The 16,885-nt window shown below is 48.6% G+C and overlaps 1 protein-coding gene across 2 annotated transcripts in view; it reads right to left on the reverse strand.

Moving 5' to 3' along the window:
- RHCE (Rh blood group CcEe antigens) overlaps positions 1 to 16,885 on the reverse strand; it is a 39,098-nt gene that overhangs the window by 17,785 nt on the left and 4,428 nt on the right. For both annotated transcript variants that reach the window (XM_002913288.4, XM_034646855.1), the window contains exons 2-6: positions 12,011 to 12,197; positions 8,184 to 8,334; positions 3,366 to 3,516; positions 2,450 to 2,616; positions 820 to 957 (exon numbers count right to left, since the gene is read on the reverse strand). In XM_002913288.4, coding sequence (XP_002913334.1) covers positions 820 to 957; positions 2,450 to 2,616; positions 3,366 to 3,516; positions 8,184 to 8,334; positions 12,011 to 12,197 — 794 coding nt within the window. The remainder of the gene's footprint in view (positions 1 to 819; positions 958 to 2,449; positions 2,617 to 3,365; positions 3,517 to 8,183; positions 8,335 to 12,010; positions 12,198 to 16,885) is intronic.

Consider the following 16,885-nt stretch of genomic DNA (forward strand, 5'->3'; position numbering starts at 1 on the left):
GCTTCAAACCCACAAAGAGTTGCTGCTCTGAAATTATTTCCTTTAGAAGTGTACTGTTAACAAATTGGCTATCGTGGGGTATTCTGGTATTATCACTACCTGCCAGATGTTGAAGGAAGGAAAGTCCATCCGCTTAGAAGAAGAACTAAACAATCAGAAGTGGACACGGCCTGGGTTAGCCCAACATCCCTCCTCTGGCTGCTGCCCCTCCCAACCTCGTTCACATGGCTCATGGGCAACAGCCATCTGTGTTATGCTCCAGGCCCCCACGCTCCCAGCCAAAGATAAGCACACTGTCCAAACTAAACCCATGAGTCCCTTCTCCGAAACACCTGGGAATGGGGCCAAGAAATTCCACCTAGCTGCTTTCCTGAAAAGCAGGACTACATTCCACCACATAAGAGCAGGAGAAGGAGAAGGGGAAGGAAGTCTACAGAGTGAGAATAAAGCAAATACTCAGGGAAAGCAAAGAAAGAAGAGTGGGGACTTCTTGGGCTCCCCACAACACTCCTGTCCCTGGTGTCAGCCATTCCTGGGTTCCCAGCAGCATCCCTGTCCTTGGGTTCTGTGACACCCCAGTAGCCTTATAATATTCCCTCCTATGCCTGAGCAAACTTGAATGGGTTTTGTTACTTGCTCCCCAGATCCTAACAAATACGTAATACAACCTGGGTGGGTCCCTCACCCAAGCTTTGAAGCCTGCTTGAAAAGGTGCCGATGGCTGTCTAGTGCAGCCCAGGGCACCACATGATGGCCCACCATGCTCCCAGGGCCCTGCTGGTCCAAGCCAAACCAGGCGTTAGTTGCCCAACTCCTTACCGGCAGACACAGGGCTCCCCCGATGGAGATCAGTCCAGCCATAAAGCCCAGCAGCATGGCGAGCCAAGGAGTAGTGATCAGATGACATGAAGGGCCCACAGCCACACCTCCAGCCAGTATCGCATTGTGGATATGTGTCTGCAAAGAAATAGCTTGTGGGTGCATGAAGTGGGGTACAGAGAGGACAGCATCTTGCCTAGAGTTACTTGGTAAGCTGGGAGCAAGCAACACTGTAATGTCTTCTCTGCCTCACTGACCCTGAAACCATCCCCTCCTCTCTGCTGAGACTATATGACCTTCATCAATGGTCACATCCTACTCCACTTCTCAGGCTCAGGGAGCAGTCACCCTGATTGGGAGGCACTGAACTTGGAAGTGTATCCTAGCCACGCTCACACCTATTAGTGATGTGTCCTTGGGCACTGAGCCATGGATGCTTCAACTTTTCCACCAGAAGAATGGGGTTTTTATTGTACCTACTTAACATGGTTATTTTAAGACTAAATGAGTTACCTCATGGAAGACTTTGAGCGCAGGGCTCAAGAAATACAAGCCATTATTATTGTTTTTACTATTTTCATTGTTATTATTGGCTATTGGGTGTTTGTGCCATCCTATACTTCTGGATCCAGCTTTAACCAGCTAGCTCTTGTTTCTGGGTCACATCTCCGCTATGTCCTTTGTTCCACTAGAACTGGGGCCTTGCTTTGCTCTCACGCTACTTCCCTCTGCCCTCTCAACTCTAACCAGGTCTTGGAGCTCTGGGGCCTGGGACCAGCTTCTGGGCTTCCCTGACCTTCTGGTCACACCTGCCTCCCTAGATGTCCCCACCTTGTCTGATCCTAGACTCCCTGTCACCAGGAGCTCCCCCAGAAAGACACCCCCTCCCTTTAGTGCTTAACCTGTCAGGCATGGCCACACTCTGTCCACTCTAGGCCCTGCTGTCTCTCTAGACTTTCTCCCACCACCTCTGGCTGGCTGACCCCATACCTGTCATCATGGAAACTTGTTTCATCTTTAGCTCTACTCTTTCACCCATCTCTGTCTCCCCTCAAAACGCACACACAGTCTCCTGGCTACGTTGGTAACATGGCTAATGTTTGCCCAGCACTATTTCCCCCACAGAGCACCTTATGTGCATTGTCTCTTAATTCCCACTTTACATATGAGCCAGTTGTGGCTCCAAAAGTTTAAGTGGCTTGACCAGGGTCACACGGCTAGGGTAATAACATCCTTCTTTACCTCCAATTCTATTATCCCATTCTTGAAATTTCTTAGGGGAATGGGAGAGGCTGACTGATTCTATTCTAGCTCTCCTCTGCTGACACTTGCTCATGGTGGCTGGCTTCAGTAACTAGCAGAAACAGGGTTCAGACTTGGGTCTGTTTGGTGTCAACACTAATAGACTTAATCACTCCCCTCAGAAAGCCTCTGATCATTTCATAGTCTCCAAATTCCAGTTCCCATTTTGATAAGCCAGTGCCCTTCCCGATGCTCCATGACACGGCAGACAAGGCTGTCACCTGGCATATTTTTCCCACCCTGCGGGGCTGGTTCTAGAACAGGGGACATGAATACGTGTCCAGCCTCGAAGACCTGAGTGCTGCCCGAAGGGCAACCCCCTCCTCACCATGTTGATTTTCCCTCGGGGGCGAGCCAAGGCCGACATCGAGATGGCTGTCACCGCGCTGGCCGCGAGAGCATAGTAGGTGTTGAACACGGCATTCTTCCTTTCCTTTGGAACATCCAGCAGAGCGGAGTTGAAACTCGGCCAGAACATCCACAAGAAGAGGGTTCCTGGGGGCCAGAGAGGGTCATTGGCCAGAGCCAGGACTCCTGCTCCAAAGCCTGAGCCTGCGGGGGCTTCCTGGAGCGGGCAAGTCTCAGCTTTGTTCCTTTTTAGCTATATGACTTTGGGCAAGTCATGTCTCCTCTGAGTTCCCAAGTTGAACGGCCCAGCTAACATACTTCATGGGCAAAAAAACGAAGGCCCAGAGAGGTGAAATCACCAACCCCCGGGTCTCCTGAGCCCGGCTTGTGATGGCCAAATGCTTATTCTGAAAATGTAATGTGCCACTTTGATTTGGCCTCACGGCTGGCTGTTGGGTCACCTACTGCCTATCTCACTGCCTGATTTCCTCTCGGCCTCTTCCACGGTCGGGCTCCTGCATTTCCACTGCGGCTTTGCCAGATACGCCAGTATTACTGTTCTCTTCCCCACCCTGTCCCTCTCTCCCCTGCTGGCCTCTGCTTTCTCCACTTGTCCAGTTCCCTCCCTTAGCTTGAAGACAAAAGGAATAGGCAAATTGATTTAAACTCAAGCGTAACAAGTCTCCCCCTCCTTCGGATCTTAATGAAGAGCGTTGCCCTAGAAGGGATTGTGAATCCATGCAACACTACTTGGGGAGCCGAGTCATCATGGTGAGGCTCCGAGCACCCTGGGCAGGTTAGTAAAGGAGGGAAATTTTTCCACAGAGCCATTTGAGAGCCTCTCGCTCTCTCCAGGGGTGAGACCCCCCCAACACCCCCCCCCACCTTGTCCTCACCCAGCATGGCAAACAAACTGGAGCTCTTTGCTGTCTGATTTTTCTCCTCCATCACCATCTTATTCAGACACCTCGAGAGGGACCAGGCCACCATCAGCCCAAAATAGGTTGCAAACACATGGATGTGCATCATGCTTAAGTGACTGTCCATCTGCAACACAGCCAGCAAGGTGGTGAGTGCCCACAGCCTCCTCCCACAGCCAACCCCTGTTTCCCGGAGCCAGTTCCAAACCTCACCTAAGTTCAGAAGGTGTGACTTGGAGTCATGAGACCGGTGTTTGGAGCTTCCCCAGCCCAGCGGTTCCCCTTTCAGAGACCCAGGAGCAGCCATGTATTTACTCCAGGGAAGCTGCTGGTTGGCCTTATCAGTAGCTCTTAAATGCTTCTGAGATCTACTTAGGTGAGGCAAAAAGTCACACAGACACGCACCCCTACTGCTTCCTACTTTTCAGCAGAATTCACGGAGTGATGAGTGGTGTAAACTTGGCAGCAGGAGGTAGCCAGACTTTTTATAATACCAAACTAAAGTCTTAAGTAAATTCTAGACATATGCTAATTTTGCTTTATGAATATCAAAGTTAGGAATCCTTAATAACTCACTTAGTGGACTACTAGTAATTCCTGCCAACTCCACCTTCAAAAAATATCCAGAATCGGCAGGATTTTAACCGCCATGCTTCACTGACCCCCACCTTGATATAAGCCCTACGTGGCATCACCCCTACCCCAAATTATTGCAGTAACCTTCTAACCAGTCTCCCCATTTCCACCCTTGTGCCTCTAGCCAGAGTGATCCTATGAACATCTAAGTTAGCTCATGGCCATCTCTGCTCAGAATCTTCCAATGGTTCCCTCTTGCTTAATTCAGAGTCCGCGTTCTTGCTATGACCTGTAGAAGCCTGTGTGATGGGCTCTCCCCTAACCTCCCTGACTTCTTTTCCTGCTCCACTCCTGACACACTCTCCTCGCTCTTCCTCAAACCCACAGGCATGCTCCCACATCAGTCCCACTTCACTCTGGCTTTTCCAATGTCTAGAATGCAAGGTGGAGGGAGTGGCCCACCCTGGGTGCAAGCAGTAAGGGGGTGCATTGTCTGGAGAGAATTTAAAACAATAATAAAAGTGATTAAAAGTCTGTCTGCTTTTTATTATCACCACGTGCCAACGACTCTAAACAGGGTGGGTGATAAAATACTCCTGGAAGAGGCAGACCACTCCCACAACCCTGCCCTTGACCTGCCACTGTGCTCAAACACCCACGTGGCTTGTGCACTCGCGGCCTTCATGTCTCTACTCAAAATTATTTACTCGGAGAAGCCTTCTCTGGCCACCTTATCTAACATTTTATCCTCCTCTCAACTCTTCATATCTCCTTTCTCATTTTATTTTTTCTCTATGGTACTTAATACTCATTTGCCTATGTGGTTGCTTATTGACAGTCTTTCCTTCTGGAATGAAGGTCCACCACTGCAGCATTTTTCTACTGCCAAAAAGACGCCTGGTACATCATAGGCACGGAATAAATATTTGTAAAAGGAATGAGTGAATGGGAAGGATACATTCACACTTTTCAGTCATTAATGAAAACGAAGTCGCCTGTAAGACTGAAAAGAGGTCTTGCGTTTTTAATGTTCAAGGTCCCACAGAAATCCAAGGGCCACACGTGGGGATGACTGGCGTGGAACCCTCCACTCATTTCTGGAGTTGCCGCCACCGAAACAGCCCTGGTTGCGGTCTCCGGTTTCCCCCGAGCCTTTCCTGTAAATAAAGCCAGGCTGAACTGACGTTTTGAGGTGAAGCGGCCAACTTTCAAAATCAGTGCTAAACCCCCCTCTGCACCAACAAGAGAGTCAAAGCAGCAGAGAAGAGAGGAGATGGGTGGCTTCGAATCACTGTGGCCTTTTAAAGTAGGAAAATGTTTACCCCATGCTGCCCGCAGCGCGTGTTCCATCGCTGGGAATTTCTCTCTCTTTCTGGACTAGCCACGTGGTCACTGCGTGACCCGCCCTCCACGCTGGCTGCAGCTGATTGGACCAAGGCGGACACGTGGCTGCGTGAGCCAATCGGGTTATTTCTTACTGGACCATAGACCTGGGACCCCCTGAGAGAGAAGCGCCTTGTTTCCTGAAGGATCTGGGCCTTAGAATCCCTGAACGAAAGGGTTTGGAGAGAACCTGTTCTCCACTGAAGAGAATGCTGATGTGCACAGAAGTTAGCTGTACAGAGACGAACAGAACCAAAAGATGGAGAGCATGAACTACCTGGGGTCTTAAAGGCTTCTCCTATCCAGTTCCAGTCCTGAGTCTGGCTGCTACTCCTGCCCTTGGTGGCCCTTATATTAAATTCCCCTCTTTCTGCCTGAAAAAGCTCCAGTGCAGTTTTCTTCCTTGAAACCAAGGAGTTGCAGTTAGTCCTTATGGTAAGCACAAAGGAAAAGCAGAAAATGAAGTATGTCTAGGTGACACCGTAAGCCCATAGTGAAATAAATAAATAAATAAATAAATAAATAAATAAAAGCCTGAATGGAGGAGAAAAGAAAGTTCTTTCTTACAGCAGAATGCTATCTAATTAATGGTTGTGGAAGGGAAGATGGGATTAGAAAAACAGTATTGGGCGTGCTTGGGTGGCTCAATCCTAGAGCATGCAACTATTGGTCTGGTGGTTGTAGGTGTGAGCCCCACGTTGGGTATAGAGACTAATTTAAAATAACATCTTTTTAAAAAAAGATGTTATTTATTTGTTTGAGAGAGAGAGAGACAGAGAGAGCACAAGCAGGGGGAGGGGCATAGGGAGAGGCAGAAGCAGACTCCCTGCTGAGCAGGGAGGCCAATGCTGTTGGATCCCAGGCCCCTGAGATCATGATTGAGCCAAAGTCAGATGCTTAACCTACTGAGCCACCCAGGTGCCCCCAAAATAAAATCTTTAAGGAAAAAAAGAAAGAAAGAAAACCAATATTTGACAATCATCATAGTACTAATTGATTCAGGCAAAAAAAAAAAAAATGAATGAACAGATGCTAAAACCAGTGAGTNGACTGAGCCACCCAGGTGCCCCCAAAATAAAATCTTTAAGGAAAAAAAGAAAGAAAGAAAATCAATATTTGACAATCATCATAGTACTAATTGATTCAGGCAAAAAAAGAAAAAAAAAAGAATGAACAGATGCTAAAACCAGTGAGTGAGGGGCACCTGGGTGGCAGAGTGGTTAAGCGTCTGCCTTCGGCTCAGGGCGTGATCCCAGCGTTATGGGATCGAGCCCCACATCAGGCTCTTCCGCTATGAGCCTGCTTCTTCCTCTCCCACTCCCCCTGCTTGTGTTCCCTGTCTCGCTGACTGTCTCTATCTCTGTCGAATAAATAAATAAAAAATCTTAAAAAAAAAAAAACCAGTGAGTGAAAGTTTGATAAGAAACAGGATTTTTAAAAAAGAAAAAAGAAACAGGATTTTACAGAATATTATCTCCCCCACAAGATGCTTATTAATTACAAAGGGGAAAATAGTAACTTTACAGTGGAAGAGCCTGGAAGACAACATCTTAAAAGGTGACCAGAGTTAACATCCTCAGTAATGGGACAAATTGACAGCATGTGTCTCTTGATATGATGCACTGAGAAGAACACAACATCACTTCTTCTGTGTAATTCCTGCCAAAAACGCATACACTCCGACTAATCATGAGGAAACAGTGGACAAACCCACATTCTACAAAATAACTGGCTTGTAACCTCAAAACATGTCAAATGCTTGAAATATGAAGAAAAACTAAGAAACTGTTCCAGATTGAAAAAGTTTAAGGAGACATGAGCACTGAAAGCAAAGTGTGACCCTGGACCAAAAAGAAATACACATGTATAGGTATAGGTGTCGTTGTAGGTATAGATATATGTATATATACATATGTGTGTGTGTGTGTATATTGCTGCAACAGGATTTTACTGGGAAAGTTGGTGAAATTTGAATAAGATAATATTATGTCAATGTTAATTTCCACAGTTTGTTCACTGAACAATGATATGTAAAAGAATGCTCTTGTTTATAAGAAATATACGCTGAAGTAGTTAGGGGTTAAAATAAAGTCATATAGACAGATGAAGAGAACGAAAATTTAGTAAATAATAAGAGCTTCATATCTAAACTTCTAGACCATTGTTCCTTTTCCCTCCCCAAATATCTGAAGCTGCCTGGAAGGACGCACCGGCAGGCTCTGCACTCCTTGCTGATTTTCCACTTGCCTCTTGGTCTGTAAGGATTTCAGCACCTGCCTTACCATCTTTCCATCACTCCTCCAGGTCACCATCTGGATCCATCCAACTCCCTCTCTCTGTTCCTTGACTCTTTTTCTTCTAATAACTTTCCTACGTTACACTTCTTTTTTAAAAAATATTTTATTTATCTATTTGTCAGAGGGAGAGAGAGAGCACAAGCAGGGGGAGCAGCAGGCAGAGGGAGAAGCAGGCTCCCCACTGAGCAAGAAACCTGATGCGGGACTTGATCCCAGGACCCTGGGACCATGACCCAAGCCGAAGGCACACGCTTAACCAACTGAGCCATCCAGGCGTCCCCTACATTACACTTCTGCCACCCATATGCCCCGTCAAACCTTAGACCTTGTTATCACCAGTGACTGCACCACCTCCAGTTAAAACCATTAGGTTGCTATGTTTAAACATTTAGCATAGATCACAATTTTGGAGCCCCATTTTGGGCCTGTCTTTATAATTTTTAAATCCCAGAAACTCCATCAAACGGAGGCAGTATCACTCCCCTCCACCTCCACCCCCTCCTCTCCAAAGTCCCCTCCTCACAGCACCGTGACTCACACTGAGGTACTGCCTGTCAATCATCCTCATGGTGACAAAGACCGTCACCTCCACCAGTGCCATCAATGTCAGCTGCAACAGGTTGGCCTTCCCCAGCACGGCACCCGCTGAGATGAGCACAGACATAGCACTCATGGTGGCCAGCTTAATACTGGGGGAGAGAGAGAGAGACAGGGATGACTGAAAAGGATCCTCTCATTCGTTATTCACTCGTACACTCACTCCACAAGCTTGGCACTGTCCAAGAAGCTAGGGACAAGCAGGAGAACAAGGAGACAAGATTCCACCTTCATGGGAACTGATGCTGCCCCATTTGGGGTGTCTGTGGGCTCCTCCTTCCATCAGGGTGGCTTCAGGGCAAGAAATTGATCTGCATATACTCATTCGTACTGAGGCCACTCTGAATTTCTCATAGGAATGTCGTAGTGAGTTACAGAGGCTGATTGTTCCCTCAGGACCCTCTTCTAGGGTCTGACAACTGGGGTTCTGCCCACCGCTTCTCTTCTGCCTGCATCTCACAAACATGCTCAATAGAGGGCGCTCTTCACTTGCCGGCCTGCCTGCCATTCAGCCGCCCGCCACGGTCTCCTTGGTAGTGGAAAGGGACGGTTTAGAAGTAGGACAAGCCTGCTTCCAGTCCCAGCTTTTCCACTTGAGCAGCTATTTAATCTCACTGAGCCTGTTTCTTCATCTGTAAAATAAGAATGATGATAATATTTATCTCGCGGTAGTGCTGTGGGGATTAGAAGGAATATCTGTGCCTGTGTGTCCAGCACCATGATTGGCGCAAAGAACTCACTCAGGAGTAGAACCCCACATGAATAGCACTACTAACTGATTCCTTCCTTCTCTTGACAAATGAGCTAGCTCAGTGTTGGGGAGTCAGGAGAATACAATTTGTTTTCAAGGCACTTATGATCCAGCTGGGGAGACGGGGCTGACATCGTGAGTCTGTGTACTAAGATTATCCATGATATTACATGGCTAGAGGAGGGGTTCACTGGAGGGACACTGGACTGTATGGACTGGACTCATCAGGGAGGGCTTCCTGGGGGAGGTGGCAATGAGCAGAATAATCCATGGTGGTTAAACCAACCCACCCTCTCCAGGCACCTTGCTCTGAGACCCCCTCCCCTCCCTGATGCTACAACCACTGCCACCACTACAAAATAATGATAATTTATTAAGCATTATGTATAACAGGCTTATAACTTCATTACATCATTTAAATTTTAATCTTCTAAGTGGCCCTCTAGAAATGGGACTAGGGTACCGTTCAGTACCTCTATCTTACAGAAAAGGACACTGAGACTAGAAGAGTCGATGCTTTTGGCCATAAAGTTAGTTAATGACAAATGTGAGGTTCAAACCCAGTTGGCCAGGATCTAAAGCCTGTGCTCTGAAGTCTGGACTCAGCCTCCCCAGCATTTGCTGCCAATGTAGTGCCTTGCTTAAGGCTCAAGGACTTCCCTTCTTCAGAGGGAAGATCAGAAGAAGGCCAAGGGCCTGGGGAAGGGGTCTCACAGGGATTGGGAACTACTTAGAATAGGAGTTACTCAGTTTCACTGTGACTGGCCATGTCATGCCTTTTTGGTGAGTGTTTACTTAACTGGCAAGGGCCGAATTCAAGGGGATGCGTGCCAGTGGTAGGATGTCAGACCCCACGGTCCAGTTGGCGCTGGGGAGGTGTTGAGACGGGGAAGTACAGTGTTCAGGAGTGCAGCCTCCAGTCCAGCCAACCTAGGTCAGAATCCTGGCTCAGCCCCTTCCTGGCTGTGTGACTTTGGGCAAATTACTGAACCACTCTGTGCCTCAGTGTCCTCATCTGTAAGGTGGAGGCAAGGCCTGTGAAGCGGTCATTTAAGGTAAAGTGAGTTAATATGTATCAAGCACAATAAGAGGGTTGGTTATTGCTACTATCCTCCAGGGAAGCCCTCCTGAACCTCTCAAAATACAGCTTTAAACTATCACAACTTTCGGGGTTCCTTTTATTTTCACTTTGGTTCCAATAACCATTTTTTAAGTCTTTACTACAGGAGGAAAACAAAGGACAAAGCTGAGCAGGACAGGCCCCTGGCCCGAAGGGACTGGTCATTGGTGACTCAAGACAATTCAGTGCCAAGTCAGGCTGCACAGTGTGGGTGAGGCCGAGGGAGAAGGGGAGGACCCTGTCCCGGAGGCAGGCCTGGGCACCGCCCTCTGAACCAGCCAGGCCTTGGAAAGGTCGGGAAGGAGCTCATTGTTCCAATCTGTGAAGCCATTTCCAGCGGGGGTCACAGCTGGGAGGATCCAGGCTGTCAGAGGTGGGGCAGGGGAGTTCACTTAGGCTGCAGATGACCTCTTCTTGTCTTCCTGGATTGAGTCAAGAACAAGTTGGCCCCTGTGGGCGTGGTACCTTAAAGGAGCAGCCCAGAGATGAGGCCAAAACACTAAGGGGCAGGAGGCTGAAGGTTTGTGTGACCTTAAAGCCAAGGCAGCAGAAATGCCAGACCAGGGCCACCACTGTCAGAATTCTTCCAGAGAGTACCCTTTGCCTCTTCCCAGGTGTTTCTTGGGGGGCGGGGGGGGCGGGGTATTGAATCCATGGGGATTAACTCTAAAACTTGTTAGAAGAAAAAATGTGGAGGGTTATTTCAGGGCCAATAGGGAACTGACTGGGCTTTGGTTCATGTCATAACCACCCTGGACGGTGTGGGAAGGGTTGCAGGTACTAAAAAGCTAAAGCCATTGCCACCACTTAGCTGTGTGACCCTTGGCAAATGCCTTATGCTCTCCGAGCCTCTATTTCCTTGCCTGTACACTAGTTAGACCCCTACTGGAAGGGTTAAACAAAATAATGTTTGTGCACTGCCTGGCACCGTGCCTGGCTCATGGGGAGATGGTCAACAGCAGTGCCCAGAGATTTAGCAGGGTTTCGGAGGGGAGGATGGAGTGGCCTGGAGAGGTGACCAGTTCCCCAAGATGCCTAAGATGGGATTTACCATTATCTGGGCAGGACAGAGATTCAGAGTTGGATAAGAGCAAAAAACAATGTATAAGGTAAATTTTACTGAGTTTCTCCTGTCAATGCCTTTTGTATTGTTGTTTTTTAAATTTTTTGTCTTTTTCTTTTTAAAGTAGGCTCCATGCCCAACATGCGGCTTGAACTCACGCCCTTGAGATCAAGGGTTGCATGCTCCACCAACTGAGCTGGCCAGGTGCCCCGTGCCTTTTGTAAAAAAGTGTACAGCTTGATGGATATATATGTCTACCCCCTTGTGTAACCATTACCCAGGAAACACAGAGAACGTTTACTGTGCCTCATAAGGTTCTTTTGTGCTCCTTCCTAATCAATAACCATCACCTTTCTCTTGTAAACATTATTCTGACTTCTAGCAACATGGGTAATTTCGCTAGTTTTTAGAACTTCATACACACGCACCTAAACGGATCGAAGGTAATTAAAAGGCGTGGCTATTTCTCGTTCACTGACGTTTGAGAATTAAGAGTACTTCTTTGTTTTTGAGAGACTGTGACTTTTCTATTTCTTTTCTGTAATCTCTATGAATTTTTCTTTGAACCCATATTGCTTGTGTAACTTTATAAAGTCATACTCAATAATAACGAAAACAACTTGGGAAAGGCTGCAGATCTGGGCTCAGGGTTGTCAGATAAAACATAGGATTTCCAATGCAATTTGAATTTTGGATAAACAGCAAATAATTTGTTAGTGGATATCCTCAATATTGCATGGCTTCAAGGGGACATCCCAGCTCTTCTAGAATCAGTCCTCTTAGGCCCCCATACGCTCAAGGACCCAAAAAAGGATCCAGCTGCCGTCAGGTTACCTGGACAGTTTGATGACCACCTTCTTACGGAAGGACTGTTCCAGGAAGCCATCCATCAGGACTGCCCACTGCACTCCCAGGGCCAGCAGAAAGAGGTTGAAGGCCACGCTGCTCCAGCCGTATCTCCGCAAAGACGAGTTGAGGAAGCCAAAGCCAAGAGCCACCATGATGGTCACATCCTGGAGGACTGACCAGGAGCAGTTATGGAGAAGGAGCAAGAGAAGCAGACAAAATGGAAAGTGAGAAATTTGGAAATTAGAATTTACAGAGTTCACAGAATTAGAATTTACATACGTTCTGTATGAATTTACTGGATGGAAGGGATCATGAAAGGGTGCTTGGGCAAGTTACTTTGCCTCTTTGAGCCTCAGTCTTCTCACCTGAATAATGGGAGCAATACATACCAGGCAGGGTTGAGGTAAGGCTACGATGAGCTAATGCTGGTGAAGCATGAAGGCAGGGCCTGGCCCACAGTGAGCGCTCAGTAACTGTGGCAATTACTCTTGTTATTCAACTTAATGGTATGAACATGTGTAAAGCACCTGGACCAGTGCTTGGCACACAGTCAACATCCGGTAAAGGTAATCACCCTGCTGCGAGGGGCAGGTTCAACCTCCTGATCATGTGCATGGAAAGTAAGAGCACGGAAGCCAATGACCTGGCCCAGAAAAGAGGGACGGAAGGAGGCTCAGAGGTTCTGTGGGTAAGAACCAAATTGTCTTTGCAGAAAGCAGTTCTCTCCCTTTGTCACTGGCTGGGAGACCCAGGGGGCCGGCAGGAAGCACCAGGGCCATCTGAGGGACCCTCACCTTCTTGAGCCTCGGACCCCTCAGGGGCTGCGGTGGCAGGTGAGTGCGAGACACTTGCCTGCTGGCAGGGAGAGGTCCAGCGAAAGGAAAACGGCAGATACTTTTTTCTAATTCCAAGTTTGAAAAATGGATAGCGGCTTGACATGCTTGGGTTCAAAATCAGGAATCTGGAACTTTCTAGCTGTGTGGCTTCATCTAGTTATTTAATGTCTCTGAGTTTTAGTAACAGCCTACATTTATTGAGTGTTTCCCCTGTAGCCACACTGTTTGTTTTTTTTTAAGTAATCTCTACACCCATTATGGGGCTTGAACTCACCACCCCAAGATCAAGAGTCACATGCTCTCCAGACTGAGCCACAAGGAGCCCCTGTGACATGGTTTTAATCACATCACACAGACCAGCCTGCTTCCTTCTCCCAACCACACTTCAAGGTGGGGGCCGTTATCACCATTTCACAGATGTGAAAACTGAGCCCCAGAGGAGTTAAGCAACTTGCCCCAGCTCTTCCAGCCAGATTTAAACCTAGATGATCTGCTCTGAAGCCTGTGCCTTCAACTACCACACTGTTTTTCGTTTGCTCATCTGTTAAATGGGGAAAACGATCACATTCTTGGTCTGGTGGCCAGAATCCAATGCTGTAACGCACCCAATCGCTCAGAGTAGGAAGACTGTTTTATCAACAAACACCAACTCTTTCCCACGTATAAATGCCTGGGGAGAGCACTTGAAAGAATTCGTCCCCCCATGGATATTATCTCTGGGTTTGGGAGGGTTTTGCTTGTTTTTTCTTGGTGTTCAAATTTTCTACAACCAGCATGCAGACAGTAAACAAGCACAAACAAAACAAAACACACACACAGACACACAGACGAAAACCAGCACCGACTTCAAATTTAGACAGTTCTGTTTGATCCCAGCTAGGTTAAACCCATTAGGTTAAACCATATTAAAATTGCCAACATTTGACCATTTTTTGACCAATAAAAATGGCACGTTATATGCTTTAACCTCATAGCTGTGTGGCCGTGTAGGTTGCTTGCCTTCCTCATCCGCTAAATAAGGGCAATCGTGCCCCCCTCAGAGGGGGCCGGGAGAGCTGAAAGAGGTGAGGTTTTGTTCAAGGGCTTGGCACATGCCTGGCGCAGGGAGGGCGCTCAGGAAATGGTGCCCCTCCCCCAGGAAATGGTGCCCCTCCCCCCGCGCCACCACCGTCTTCACCATCACAGTAATAAGAACCCACCGGGTCTCCGCTGGCCTCCAGCCCTGGCTCTGATAGCAACGAGGAAGCACTTGTTTCCAGAGCTCTCCAAAGTCTCAGAGAGCCCCGTCAAGCCATTTAAATTCACCTTTGTTGAGAAACACACAGGCTCTTGGCCTTTGAGACGTGGGTGGGTATTGATGCTCTGAGCAATCTGGTCACACTAGGATGTGGGAGACCCCTGAGGACCTCCAGAGGGCCTGGGAACTTGGGAAGTGGGTGAGAAATGGCATTGATTCAGCTTCTTGCCCCTTCTCCTCTGCCAAGGGGAGAGGGAGGTGCAGGCGATGTTTCTGTCTCCTGCTTACATCCTCTTAGGAGTGGGGGTGACGGGGCACAGTTTGTATAGGGAGTTCCTCTTGGGATTGCTCAAATTCCTTTGGGAAACTATGCGTATGAAAGGCACAATGCGTATGTGGGAGTGGTAAGGCCTGTGGCCAACTGGAGACTGCACACCCAAGATCGTATTCCGATTCAACCTTGTATTGACTCCTGCTGTTAAACCAAACACACCTGCCATCCAGCAGCAACGCCGTATGCGTAGGCTCTGGGCGTATTGAAGCTCCCGTGAGTAGGGAGACGCTTTCATTTTCCTCCCATTTTACAGAAGCAGACCAGAGAGAGCCCGTGACTTCCTCAAGGCCACACAGCATGCTAGCTGCAGAGCCATGCTCTGAGCTCCAGGTACAGTGCTCTTCCACCAGGCTAGGCTGTTTCTTGCTCTCGTTTGCCCTCATCTCACTAAGGGACCCCAAGCAGGTCCCCTGCCCTCTTTGGGCCTCAATTTCTCTCTCTGTAAACACATGGGAGTTGGACTTGGTACTCTCTAAGGTCCTTATGGCTCTGGCATATTCTGAGGAGAGAATCAATGGGTGGGGAGAGGGGGGTAACCAGGATAGGGCAGAGGTGGGGCCCTAAAGATTAGCGAGTCGAGAATCTTGGGCGGGGGGCTTTATCAGGTACAGCTGCCATCCCTGTTGCCGCTGCCAGGTGTGGGAGCTCGGGGCCTTCCTCCCCAAGGCCCCACACTGTCCCTGAGGGAGGAGTTGTACTCTACCCCGCAGGGTGAAGTCAGGGGGGTAGTTTCTGGGAGCTGTTGACAGAGCCCATTCTCCCCAAATGGGTGGGATGAGAACATGAGATTTCAGGCCTCTCTTTACTCTCTGCACCCTCCTGCCTCCTCTCCCAGACTTCCAGAGCTCTAGGCCCCCCTCGAACTCCTCCCAGATCTCACGACTGGTACCCCCACTTCAGGGCCAGGTCCCAGCTCAGGGCATCCCCAGTGGTGCTAGCCTCCACCTCTCAGATTCCGCGCTGCACCCCACATCAGCTGCTGGGCTGATAGGCTAATGGACTGTAAGGTGTTGGGGGGTGATAAGGAGTGGATGTGCTACAGGGGCCCCAATGACTGGGCCCCAGAGGGGCATTCTACAGTCTAAGACAGGACTTCGGGAGAATTTTGTGAAAGCCCCATGACTTGCCCAAAGAGTCTAAGCTGAGAGTCCAGTGGTGTGAGGGGGGCAATGATGACCCGCATTGTAACAGCAGGCACTTGTGTGGTGCCCTCCACGCACCGGGCACCATTCTAAGTGCCTTATGGCTTTCACCTACAACAACTTCACGCCGTAGGCACTATTTATTATCCACCTTTTACAGATAGGAAAGGGAGGCCCGGCGAGGCGCTGTAACTAGCCCAGGTCACGTAACTAGTGAATGGTGAGCGATCTGAATGCTGACCATCTGGGTTTAAACATGATGCATCGTGCCTCTCCACATAGAGCACAGGGTATAATGCTGAAGACTCTGAGTCAGGTTGTCAGGCTCAGAGCCTGGCTCTACCGCTGTGTCTCAGCTTCCTAATTTGTAAAATGGGTATGAACAATGACACCTGCTCAGAGGATTGCCGTGCACATTTTCACTGGCTCATGCAAATCACTTAGCCTGGTTTGGTACACAGTTTTAGACACTATTATCCTGTGCCTGCCACTTATTGGTTGTGTGACTTTGGACAAGACTGTTTCCCTCTCCTCTGGCCTGGCTGTTCCTGTGGTTCTAGTTCTGTGTTTGCACCCACTTTTGCTCCTTCCTCTGGCCTGCAGACACTTCAGCACCAACGGCTCTCAAGCCAGAACCAGCTTCTAGCCCTTGGCCTCTAGGCCCAATTTCCACACTGTTCTCCCCACTACTGACTGGGAAGACCTCTGCAGCCCCAGACTGGAGCCATCCATAGAGCCCTAGGCTGATTTCCGCCCCCCAGTATCTTCTAGTCCCACCCTACCTTCACCCCTACAGCATTCTGGGAATAGAAAAAGAGATGTCCCAGTCAAAGGGGGCAGCCAAGGCTAAGATGTGGAACATTGTAGCATTTGGGGGTACAGTAAGTACATGTCAGTGGAAAAGCCCCTCTTGTCTTTTGGTAGCTCTCCTCCCTTTGGGGAGCAGGGTGGGGAATCTGGGTAGTATCCACCGTGCAGGGTCCAGGATGTTCCCCCATTTGGCAGTCCTAGAGCAGGCTCTGTGTGTGGATTGTTACAGTAGTGGCTCCCTATGAATCATGCCTTCCAGTACAGACCCCTCCCGCCTGGGCTGGACCTTGTGATTTGCTTGGGCCAATGTGACATTTGTCAACATGTTAGAAGCAGAGGTTTGAAAAGCACCCAGTCATTGGGGCTTACCCTCTTTTACTGCAATAACTCTTCTGCTGAACCACTTAATCACGATCACGAACCAATTAAATGGTTGCTATTTTCAACCATTAAGTTTGGGGGTGCTTTGTTATGCAGCACTAGATAGCTGCTACACTCTGC

This window comes from Ailuropoda melanoleuca, chromosome 2 (assembly GCF_002007445.2).
Source record: "Ailuropoda melanoleuca isolate Jingjing chromosome 2, ASM200744v2, whole genome shotgun sequence".
NCBI classification, from domain to species: Eukaryota; Metazoa; Chordata; class Mammalia; order Carnivora; family Ursidae; genus Ailuropoda; species Ailuropoda melanoleuca.